General features: G+C 35.6%; 4 protein-coding genes across 4 annotated transcripts; 1 reads left to right on the top strand and 3 right to left on the bottom strand.

Annotated features, from left to right (window-relative positions):
- Positions 1-42: 42 nt before the first annotated feature.
- Positions 43-3,153, bottom strand: LOC124910782 (probable xyloglucan glycosyltransferase 12). The gene is made up of 5 exons (XM_047451459.1): positions 2,151-3,153; positions 1,780-2,088; positions 1,416-1,706; positions 1,224-1,337; positions 43-866 (listed from the first exon to the last, which is right to left on the bottom strand). The coding sequence occupies exons 1-5, from the start codon at positions 2,955-2,957 to the stop codon at positions 228-230; spliced, it is 2,160 nt and encodes a 719-aa protein (XP_047307415.1). The 5' UTR covers positions 2,958-3,153; the 3' UTR covers positions 43-227.
- A 1,488-nt stretch (positions 3,154-4,641) lies between these two features.
- LOC124945032 (amino acid transporter AVT6B-like) lies at positions 4,642-6,481 on the bottom strand. The gene is made up of 5 exons (XM_047485398.1): positions 6,064-6,481; positions 5,810-5,968; positions 5,518-5,721; positions 4,967-5,435; positions 4,642-4,888 (listed from the first exon to the last, which is right to left on the bottom strand). The coding sequence occupies exons 1-5, from the start codon at positions 6,440-6,442 to the stop codon at positions 4,708-4,710; spliced, it is 1,392 nt and encodes a 463-aa protein (XP_047341354.1). The 5' UTR covers positions 6,443-6,481; the 3' UTR covers positions 4,642-4,707.
- A 1,728-nt stretch (positions 6,482-8,209) lies between these two features.
- LOC124910321 (ergosterol biosynthetic protein 28) lies at positions 8,210-9,252 on the top strand. Its single transcript, XM_047450951.1, has 3 exons — positions 8,210-8,433; positions 8,774-8,980; positions 9,066-9,252. The coding sequence occupies exons 1-3, from the start codon at positions 8,319-8,321 to the stop codon at positions 9,131-9,133; spliced, it is 390 nt and encodes a 129-aa protein (XP_047306907.1). The 5' UTR covers positions 8,210-8,318; the 3' UTR covers positions 9,134-9,252.
- LOC124910320 (receptor-like protein kinase 7) lies at positions 9,102-12,380 on the bottom strand. The gene is made up of 2 exons (XM_047450950.1): positions 9,759-12,380; positions 9,102-9,687 (listed from the first exon to the last, which is right to left on the bottom strand). The coding sequence occupies exons 1-2, from the start codon at positions 12,364-12,366 to the stop codon at positions 9,338-9,340; spliced, it is 2,958 nt and encodes a 985-aa protein (XP_047306906.1). The 5' UTR covers positions 12,367-12,380; the 3' UTR covers positions 9,102-9,337.

The following is a 12,380-nucleotide window of genomic DNA, read 5'->3' as shown; positions in this document are numbered from 1 at the left end:
GATTCTTCACTACCGACATGGTTGTACTAAAACAAATCATTCAAGTTCAAATGGGCTGGCATGAACTTTATTCAAAAGTTAAAAAGTAAAATTACAATAGATTTATATTGTTAAATCTACAGAAGAATTGATTCCATAAACTATAAACTAAGTGGGGAATGTTTTGTTCTTGATACATAAAGAATTAAACCCAAGTAAATAAAACAATAACAATAATAAGAACAATTTTACTGAACTTGCTCCCCAATCAAGTCAAGTCCCACCAGAAGAAAAGAGAATCCCTGAAACAGCAAGAAGTAAAAATGAATACCCTGAGCCGACAAAAGGCTCCTAGCCGAAGCAGTTAGTAGCAGAAAAGCCAAAGCCAGTTCTTTCGTATAAATCCTGTTATGTTTCTTCTTCTTCTTCGAACTCTTCTCCAACAGTTCTATCTCTTCATTCATCGCCTCCAAATCTGGCTCAGAATTTCCCCTCTGATGCTGCCTCTGCAGCTTTCGTTCCTTCTCCTCCAATGAAACCAGATCCCCTTCCGAAGATCTGCCTGACTTTTTCGTAACCACCCATTCGTAAGAACTGCTTAGCTGGAATAGGCCAGAGATCATGGCATTGAATTTGGTGACAGACATTGTGTTTTCGAAAAGAAGGTAAGGGACGATAAAAGGGAAGGATTTGGGGGCAGGTAGGATACTGAGAAACGACATTGCTGCTGGAACGTAGCAAACTACCCAAGCCGGGAGTTGAGCTTCTGGTATGAACATGGTCATGGGGAGGATTATGCAGAAAAGTGTGAATGAATAGAAGGGTAATACTAGTTTCCTTAGGAGGAAGAAGAGGAATATCAAATTGGCCTTTTTCTTCATTCCTATCTTCATTATTGATCAACAAAAAAACAAACAAACAAACAAATCAAAATCAGTAAATTTATTTTACCCCCACTTTAATCCATTTACCTATTTAAGGAAGATAGATAAGATGGTAACTTCTGTGTATGCCATGTAAAGGGAAAGATTGTGGTCCATTCTATATAACTAGGGTTTATCTTATTAGTCCTTTTCATTCAAAATAATTTCAAACTAGACTTTGGATTTTATCTTAAATCATCCAAAAAAATCATCATTGACAGAGTCTATCCAAACTTAGTTTAGGCATTGTTTTGTATTGTGAAAATTCACTTTATTAATATAAGAAAAAACAAACACCAAACATCATTAAATGTTATTTACCTTGGATTTAATAATGTCAGGCAAACAAAGCCTAAACAATTGCATTGGTCCAGAATGCCATCTGTGCTGTTGCTTCCTGTAGGTTTCGTAGGATTCAGGCAATTCACATTGGCACTGTATTAAATAATCAAGATTAGAAGAAGATTATTTATTAATAATTTGAAATTTTGAATACTGATTATGTGATTTTACCTCGACATCATTGAGGAAGATGAACTTCCATCCATGGAGATGAGCTCGAACTGCGATATCCATGTCTTCTACAGTCGTTCTCTCCAACCAACCACCAGATTCCTCCAATGCTTTTATCCTCCAAACACCAGCAGTTCCATTGAATCCAAAAAAGTTGAGAAATATACCATTTACTTGCTGTTCAACTTCAAAATGGAAAGCTAAATTAACATTCTGTAATCTTGTTAGCAAGTTCTCATCTTTATTCACAAATGACCATCTAGCTTGAACTAAACCCACATCTTCATTATCCTGCAAATTAAAGGTAAAATTCAACAAATCTTTTCTCAATTACGATTTCAGATTTACTAAAAAAGATCCCTACTTTGAAATGGGGAACTGTTTTCATGAGAAAATCCGGTGAGGGTTGAAAGTCTGCGTCGAAAATAGCAACGAATTCGTAGTCCTTGACGTAGCTGCAGTTCATGGCCGATTTGAGATTTCCTGCTTTATACCCGTTTCTTAGAACACGATGCCGGTAAGTAATGTTGGCGCCTTCTCTCTGCCATTTCTGAACATCACCTTTAATTAGTAATTGGGCTGTTGGGTCATCTGAATCGTCGAGAATCTGAATCAGTAACTTCGATTTCGGCCAATCTAAATTGCAGGCGGCACCGATTGATTGTTGATAGACCTAATCAAAGTAAACAATTTAGGAAACGGGTTGAAGTTAGAAATGGAAATGGAAACTTGTACCTCTTTCTCATTGCACATGGGGATCTGAACAAGAACCATGGGGAAGAAACCACCGTCGCCGGATTCTGAATCGACCGGAGTTACTTTAGGGATCGGTTTGATATTCTTCAAACGGATCCATATACAGCCTAAACAGAGAACTAATCTATCTAAGCTCTGTATGAGGAAAAGCAAGATACAAACATTTGTAAGCGTTTGTAATGGAGGAGCAAGATACTCCACCCTGATTAAAACCCATCTCGTATAGATCGAATCAAATACACCCTTAACATCAAATGGATTCGTCAATAGAGATAGATACTGTATTTGAAGATTATGAGCACCAAAATCCCAACCTTTATAGTAAGCAGCAATCTCAAAACCTAGTAACATGATAGAAAGACATAGGAAGATCTTAATGCACAAATAAATCCTGGATTTAACAGTCTTATTCTCAGCAGAACCTACGCCGCCGACGGTATCATTGTCGGCGTCAGAGTCTGTTCTTCCAGATGCCACGCGGCGGCGAATTGCGGCTGCTATCCCAATCATTGAGGAAGCAATGGATGTGAGACAACCGGCTGCTTTATGAGCCTTGAGAAGTAAAACCCATGTGAGCTGTTTCGCGTTCTTGTTCTTGTTCTTAGTCTTTTCCCGTCTTTGATTGACGCCGGAATTATCGCCGGAGGAGTCAAGATATAAAGCTTCTTCCTCCTCCGGTGTACCTTCAAGTTCATCCATTGACCAGTTATTTGGATTTTCCATCTTTATCACCACCGGCGTTCCTGTATGCGATTCCTTCGCCCACCAATCGAATGGCGGCGACATTTTGAAGTTGTGATGAATTCAATGTCGGTCGGTAGATTTGAAAAGAAAGAAAAAAGAAGAGTCTTTAATTAAGAAGAATCCATGGGGAGAGATGATAATGGAAGCTAAGCTTATATGGGGAAGGTAGTATTAATTAGTAAATCGTTAAGGAGAGAGGAAGATGGTCCAAAAGAGCTCCATTCAATTACAGCTTGCAGAAGAAGTTCACAGTAACAACTACAGAAAACCCATTTTATGTTCTGTCTGTGTGTCTCTGTGTGTGTGAGAGAGAAAATAATGTCGTTTCAAGATTAGATTTTTATTTTTATTATTTTTAAATTAATACAAAAGAATGTAAACAGCTCAACACGTCTTTGATTTTGATTCGAGTTTCATCGTGGGTATATTTTTAAAAAATATTTATATTGAATTATTAAAATATTTATGTAATAATTTTATTAAATATTATAAAAATATTAAGAAATGATGCATGGAACCTGGACCAGATCTTTTCCGATCTGATTTCGTTACTAATTTGTTACTCAATTCACTATTTGTTGAAAATTTGATTAAATATATAAATAGTATGTTAATGTTAAATGGGATAAAGTACTATGATAAGCTTAAAAATTGAGAAAGCTAATTAGAATTACACAAAATAAGCATAGAAAATCAAAGGATAAGAATTTGCCAAAAACAAAAAAACAAAGAATGGATAACTTCTATTTTGTCTCCCTAAAATATATAACAGAAATAAATAATCAACACAAATTTAATTATGACTAGATTTTGGGTTATAATTGATTTTTTTATTCATTAATTATTGTAATTATTGTTATCATTTGTTTTAATATATATATATATATATATATATATATATATATATATATATATATTTTTTGAATATAGAAAATTAATATAACTCACAATATAATGACTCATAATTGTGAATGATGGATGATATTCACTTAATTTAAAGTGTTATAATTATAAATGAGAATTTATAATTAGGTTAAATTTGAAATTATTTAATTTATTTTAAAATAGTAAAATCTTAAAAATAAAATAATTATAGTTTCAACATAATATTTTTGTATAGTTTTCTAACTAAAGCTCTATATTTGTCATTTAAGTATGTTTCTTATGGGATTTATATAGATTATTCAAAATCTTAAACATAAATTAACATGAATTAGTTCAAAATATTATTTTATGAAAACTCTATCATTTAGCTGGAGAACGCAATAACTAATGTATTCAAGGTTATAAATTTGAGTCTTTCATATCCGTGCAATTTTTAAAATAAATATCAAAATCTTATTCTCGCTTATTATTAGTTATTGGTTTGTGATCACCTAACTTGTTGATTGAATAGAAGAAAAATTATAACATAAATTTATGAATAAACAATTTAATCTAACAAATAATTGAAGTTCTGGTTACTACTATTATTATCATTATAAAGTAAAAAGCAAGAGTGAGTTATATTTGATTAGGATAGAACTTAAGAAGTTGATTGTGAAAAGGAGCACGTGGGAAGTATTATGGTAAGAAAGTGATTTTATTTTTCAAAAAATCTGTCGATGTTTGGCACATGTGTTTGTTGCCTGTCATGTACTATTCACATGGCCCATACATATTTGTTGTACTATAATAACTCTCTTTAACCAAAACAAAACAAAACAAAACACACACTCCCCAATCAACAAAATTGAATTTTAATTTCATTTATTCCAATCTCTTCTTCTACATTGGATCAAAGAAAACATGTCTACGAGATATTAAAATCCCTAATGAGATCAATCTTAAATTCCTCTGCAAGTGATCCATTGCTATGTCTAAAAATACTATAAACATCACTAAATATTGCAATGGTGCTTGATGAAATTGCCAAAACAATCATCACCCATGAAATCATCCTGTCTTTCTTTGTAGCAATCCCATGTATGTCCCTGTTACATAAACCAAACAAAACAAATTAACCTTATAGTTCTCCAAAAACAAAAACTACAAAATTGGCAGCACCAAACCTTAGAGCAATTGCAGCAGGAAAAATGAATCCAACAGCAACAGCAGTTGTTGCACCAGTAAATTGAAAGGCATCCCATATTGTAGGAACCAAATTAGCACCAAGAAATATGAAACACATCAAGGCTAGAGTAACCGCAGCGAATCTTCTGTTATCCTTTGCTATAGGAATCGCAGCATATGGAAACAACAGCCCGTCTAAGTTGAGACGAAGCGAGAAGAACACAATAGGAAAAACCAACATAAGGTGAGCACAATAACTCACCCTCACCACATCATCTAACAAAGAACTATACGGTATACCAAGATTAGCATCGAAATTCGCCAGCACATCGTCTTGTGTCTGATCCCCGAATAACAGGAACCCGAAGAAGCTAGTCAAAAGATAAACACACAAACACAAACCTAAAGAGGATCGCACTATCGACTTCATTTGAGTAGGTTCTCTCAATTCATTCGCAATCGGATGAACTGCAAATTAGTTCATATGCATTATAAATGTAATTAATTAACTAACTAACTAAGTAACTAATAATTTGAATTAATTAATTACCGTTATGGTGACAAATATAGGCAGTGACTAATACAGGAACACAAGTGAAAAGATTCCAGAAGGATGACTGATCAACTAATGTTGGAAATAACCGTGGCATTTGAATGGTTCCTTCTATAAGTTTAATGATAGCCACACCAGCTATGATCATCACAAATACAAATGCTAACCCGACCGACAAAGCCGATGTGTATCGAAGTGAATCTGGCAATAATAAATACACAGTTTGAATCAATCAAGTGTAGAATTGATCATGACCATATTAAAACAGGGCTAACCATAAACCAATTACCGACACGCTTTAAGGATATAAGAGGAGCAAAAACAAACAGTGTCGTTAGAAGTAGCAAAATGAACCGATCAGCTAACCAGGTTTCACGACCAACCCATCCTTCAATCACACCTGAATGATGAACACCATTCATATTCCTAGTACCCGACATTACATCCCCTGCACCAAACCCACTAAAGTTGATAATTTAACTTTCCAATTCTTCAAATGAAATTGAAGAGAAAAACAAGGATCAAATTCAAATTAAAACTGACCTATGATAATCAAGTAAACAACCAGCAAACCCATATTATTAATGACTATACATGCTTGAAGAAGTGAACGGCCGGCGCTTCCGAAGGCATCGGCGACGAGGCCGGAGTAAGATCTTGATTTGGACGGATAGCTAAAACGGAGAATCATATCAATCGACGCCTCTGTTATCATAGCGCCACCGATAATTACGATCAATCCAGGGATCATACCTAGTTGTTTAAGGGTGGCCGGAAGTGCCATAACTCCGGCGCCGACGACGGTGGTGGAGAGGTTAAACACGGCACTGGAAAACGAAGCGCCGACGAGGGTTCCATCGCCGTGATCCTTCCGAGGGAGGAGGGGTCTTCGTTTTTGCCTCCGATCGGAGAAGGATAACATGGTAATTTTGTTTCGGAAGTTCTAAATTTGGGAATTGAATTAAAGGGGGAATGATAATTGGGTGGCGTGTTGTTTTTTGATTGGTGGGTTGTACGCGGCTAATTGTCTGCCACGTGAAATGAAATTGGTTGGACTTTGGATTAACCAATTAGAATGTGACACGTTTATTTAGGTCAGTATATTGTCTTCATGTTTATTTATTGGCTATTGTTTAATTCAGAGATTCTCTGATCTCATTAATATTAAATGCTGTCTTTTTATTTATTTATTTAGGATTTATAAATGTTTAGATCTATAAACCAGCTATTCACAATATATTTTATTTACAACACTCAATAAATAAATAAAAGAAATATTGAGATTGTAACTATTGATCACTCAATTAAATAATGTATTAGGGCTTGTTTGATATAGATTTATTTTTAAAATAATTTAATTTATGAAGTAAATTTATTATATTAAAAATTTATTTCTTTTGATCAATATTATAATATTAAGCATTGAGCATATTCTTTTAGATATTTGGGAATGAGATTTGATAATTTTTTTAATCAATTATAATCAAACAACATTTATTACTCTTTATCATTTATATAATTTAATTTATTAATTGAAATGATTTTATTTATTTATTAAAAATACAATTATTTCAAAATTAACCATCCAATTTTCTTTTTACACAGTGAGCCGTATGTAAATAAAAACACAAGTAATTGTCTTTTCAAAGCATAAAATTTGAATGGTAATTAAATTTGTTAATATATAAATATATTACTAAATATTTTATTTAAATTTATATCTTAATAAGATTAAAAAAAATCCAAAAACCCAAATCAAAAAATATTAAGATTCAATTTAAAAACGTACGTAGAACAAACCTCTTGAGTAAGGATGACAATTTGAAACTGCTCCGCGAAAACAGAACCGAATTATTCCGTTTGGGACGGTTTTTCTCCGAAACTGAACGGGGATGGAGCGGGGATGATATTTGTGTATCTCGTACCGATTCTGCCCCGAACACTATAAACATAATTAAATATATTAAATCATTAATATATTTATTTATTCACTATATTTTATGAGTGTAATATTTTTTTTATAATAATATAAAATTTTAATATATTACAATATATTATATTAAAAAGTTTGTTTATATAGATTTTTTTAATTTTTTTAAAATACTTTATTAACGGTTTCCCGCGGGATTTTCCGAAACCGAAAAAATTGAACGGGGCGGGAATGGTATTAAAAAATCCCCAAAATAAAAACGGGGCGGGGATGATAAATGCATTCACCGCCTCATTGTCATCCCTACTCTTGAGCTGTATCTAGGTGCAAACTATCTCTTAACTCTATTATCTTTCTAATCTATTTTATTTTTTAATTACTAATATATAGCTGGTTTAATTTTAAGATATTTGATTTTTTTTAATAAATAAATATATTATTTTAATTAAATAATTAAATTATTTTTTTATAAATAAAATTTAAATATATTTAAAATAAAATAATAATATTTAAATTAATGAATTTAATGTTAATGGTTAAAAAATATGTTATATGAGAAGTGATTATTTAAAAATAATCTGATAAATAAAAAAAATGTAGCTAAGTAATAAAAGGTTTAGTCGTTAATTAAAAAAATAATAATTATGTTTATTAAAATAATATATATATATATTTTTAAACAAGGTCCATAATGCCCATTTATTAAAAAAAAAAAAAAAAAAAATAATTTTGAAAATTTTGAATAACGAAAGGATCTATAGAAATTAGGGAAAAAGAATTCTGTTCATAGTCGAAACTAGAAAGAAAGAGAGAGAAGGTGAAGAAAGAACTTGACTGAAAGTCCATTTCTGCAATCAAGAGATTGAAGATGAAGGCATTAGGTTGGTGGTTGATGCTCGTAGGTTCACTTCGATTGCTTTCCGTCTGGTTCGGATTCTTCGATATATGGGCCCTCCGTCTCGCCGTCTTCTCCAAAACCACCAGTGAGTCTCCTCATTCATTTCTACAAACTGAAATTCAATCAATCAATCCTCTCATTTCATACTTTATTTCCGCTTTCAAGAATCAATATCACTCTCTCCATTGTTGCGTGTATTTAAGTATCCGATAGAAAACCTAATTGAGAGGAATGATCAGTCCGGTTTGGTTAATTGAAAATGTAAATTCATTGGCTGATAATGAAATGTATCATCATATCATATCATTTGAAAGATCCAGCCAGTTCTTATAATGAAACCCTTAGAACTAGATATTTACTAGGGTTTATGTTGCCTGAAACAAAATTACATTAAATTTAGTAATTGTAAATGTATTTTTATGCAGTGACCGAAGTTCATGGGAGGACATTTGGTGTTTGGACGCTCTTGACATGCACACTTTGTTTCTTGTGCGCGTTTAACCTCGAAAACAAGCCACTCTATCTCGCAACCTTCTTGTCCTTTGTTTATGCATTTGGACATTTCTTGTCTGAATACCTTGTTTATCAAACTATGGCAATTGCTAATCTAACAACAGTCGGCATCTTCGCAGGTATTCAACATCTGGGTAGTGCATACTAATTGTATACTACTTTTCTTCTGCTTAATTTGTTGTTCTGTTTTTGTTTGTGATATAGGAACATCGATTGTATGGATGCTATTGCAATGGAATACACACAAGCCGGCTGACTTAAAACGCGCCTAATAAAACATAAGTACAATTCATCTCTTTATGTCTTTTTAGTTTTTACCATTTCTATTCTTGTATTCTGCATTCATGTATGGTTGGTTTTTCATTATTGAACTAGTTTATTAAACATAACATAAGCCAATGTACTAGGTAACAAAGTCTCGCTAACTACCCATATTTTAAACTTTCTAAAAGATGGTAGCGACGATAGTGTATCCCTTAGTCTTTGTTTACCATGATGCTCACGAATTTGGTATTTGGCTCGGCCTCTTCTAACAGCTGGACCACTCTTCTCATTGATGGTCTCGACGAAGGTAGCCTTGCTGTACACAGAATCGCGATTCGAAGAACATCTAGGGCTTCTTCTCGATGATAACCTTGAATACTCGAGTCCACAATGCTCAACACGGTTTCCCTTGTCTTCACTTTACTACACACCCAGTCGACGATGTCCTTATTGTCACCGTACTCTGGATCGATTGGCTTCTTACCCGTCACTAGTTCAATCAACACTACCCCGAAACTGTACACGTCGCTTTTCTCGCTAACCTTGTATGTATATCCGTATTCTAACAAAAGAAACAAAGTATTAGGACATCTATTTTCAAACGTGTTCTCATCTAAAAAAAAGTGTACATACCCGGGGCGATGTAGCCATGGGTTCCTGCAATGACCTGGGTTGAGTCTTGACCTGCGTTTGGGTTCACGATCTTGGCGAGTCCGAAATCAGCGATCCTGGGCTTTAGGAACTCGTCTAACAAAATATTGCTAGATTTCACGTCTCGATGAATGATAGGCCGATCGCAGCTGTGATGAAGATATTCCAACCCTTTTGCCGCACCTAGAGCGATCTCGTGCCTAGTCTCCCAATCAAGGGATATCTTTTGTGACATGTGAAGTCGATCCCACAAACTCCCATTGGGGAGAAACTCGTATACTAACAAGTTCGAGTCTTCGCTCGAAATACTACAATAAAGCTTAACCACGTTTACGTGGCGAATTGAGCTTAAAGTTTGAACTTCAGCATCGAATTCAAGTGACTTTCTCCGCCCACCTCCGCTCTTTGGCAGCATCGGGGTTCCGCTGCCAAAGTATTTCTGCTTTCCTTCAAGGGAATTCCAAATGTGCTTCACGGCTAGATCCTTGCCATTGGATAATGAAACCTTGTATACGTTTCCTGATCCTCCTTTACCGATGAGATTCTCTTGCTTGATTGAATCGAGAATTTCGTCTTCTGTAAATGTTATCCGATGGAATGATTTCACATCCCATGAATCTTCTTTCAGGGATCGGGTTAGAAGTTTTTGACCTCTTTTCTTCTTCATGTACGAATAACAGGGGATTGAAAGAAGCAAAAGTCCGATAAATATTGCTATAGAAAGTATGATAATTATCACTTTCGGTCTGTTGAGGCCATTGGTATCCGACAAAGAACAGTGTCGGAATCCGTTAATTTTCTGACTACAGAGGCCATTGTTTCCGGCGAAGCTGCCAGACGAAAGGGAATCCGGGATTGGTCCAGAGAGCTGATTATGGGAAAGGTCGAGTAGGCTAAGTTTGAGAGGTGAAAGGGTGTCTGGAATGTTGCCGGAGAGACGATTTCCGCTCAAGTTCAGCGAATTCAGAACCGGGAGCGAGCCAATAGATAATGGTATTTTGCCGGAGATTGAATTACCAGCCATGTTTACGTTAGATAAAGAAAGGCAAGAACCAATGCTTTCCGGAATTGAACCAGAAATTTTGTTGTTCTGCAAAAGAAGACTGCTTAGCTTATGCAATTGCCCGATTGTCGCCGGAATTCCACCTGAGAACAGGTTATCGCTTAGATCAATTTCCACCAATTCAGCTGCGTTTGCAATTGATGACGGAACTTGGCCGGATAGTTTATTATTGCCTACCAATAACTGCTCCAAAGACTCTGCTTTTCCGATCCCGTCTGAAATTGGACCCTCAAATGCATTCAGAGCAATATCGATCAGACCCACATTCGGCAACTCCCAAATTCCGGTGGGAACAACTCCTGAAAGAGAGTTGTTGCTGACGCGTAAACGCGTCATGGATGTGCAGCTAGCATATGTCGCCGGAATGTTGCCGGAGAATTTGTTCTGAAGAATAAGAAGCTTTCTCATTTTTCCATTCCTACACATATCCGGTGGAATAGGACCCGTCAAGTAATTTTCCGATACGTCAATGAAGTTGAAATCAGACCAGTAGCCGAGTTTCTGAGGGAGCTGACCGGTGAGTTGGTTTCCATACAGAGACAGATTAACCAGCCTCTTGAAATCATTCAGCTCCGGCGGAATTACTCCTGTTAACCGGTTCGTAAATAGTTGTAGACTCACCAGATTTGTCAACTCACTCAATTGGGATAAATCCCCTTCCAACTGATTCCTTGAAACGTCGAATAATTCAAGTTTTTGAAGATTACCTAATCCAATTGGCAATTTTCCGGTTAGATTGTTTAAATAAATCTCTAGTTGCCAGAGATTCTTCAATTTCGTTATCTCCATAGGAATTTCACCGGACAAATGGTTCTGCGACAGCTCCAGATTGGTCAGCTCCGTCAGATCTCCAATTCCGGGAGGAATCCGACCTCCGATGCTGCAATTGGATAAGTAGAGCCAATTCAACTTCTTCAGCTTGGTAACAACATCCGGAAATGGCGAAAGATCAAAACTGTTATCCCCAAGACTGAGAGCAACCAAATTGGACATATTTGATAATGAATTCCATGGAAAAGCACCAGAAAACCCACTCATGTTTAGGTACAAATAGTTGAGTTGATTGAGATTAGAGAGGTCTGGGACTGGTCCTTGGAAGAAATTGTTACCAAGATCAAGATACTTGAGATTAACACAGTTCTTCAATTCGTCTGTGATGGGTCCTGTGAGTGAATTCTTACCCAGTGAGAGCTTCTCCAATGATTTCAGCTGGCAAATCGAGTCAAACGGTACCACGCCGGAGAGATATTGACTCGATAACTCAATAACCTGGACCGAGCCAGAGCCAGAGCCATCTTGGAGGCAAGTGATTCCTGTGAAATTACAGAGCTTGTTTGTTTTCGAATCCCATGAATTGAATACGGTGGCGGAAGGGTTCTGAAAGGCGGTCTTGAGGGTGAGGATTAACTGAAGATCGTCGGAGAAGACCCCTGCCGGGAAGAGAAGTGGAAGGAGAATGAGAAGGATGAAGAATTGTTGGTTTGGTCGCCGTGATTGTTCAGTCGTCGTCGGCATACCGGAGAACATTTAACGGCGAGTTT

Source organism: Impatiens glandulifera, chromosome 7 (assembly GCF_907164915.1).
Source record: "Impatiens glandulifera chromosome 7, dImpGla2.1, whole genome shotgun sequence".
Classification (NCBI taxonomy): Eukaryota; Viridiplantae; Streptophyta; class Magnoliopsida; order Ericales; family Balsaminaceae; genus Impatiens; species Impatiens glandulifera.
The sequence above is the reverse complement of the archived record's forward strand: the minus strand, read 5'-3'. Positions and strand labels throughout refer to the sequence as shown.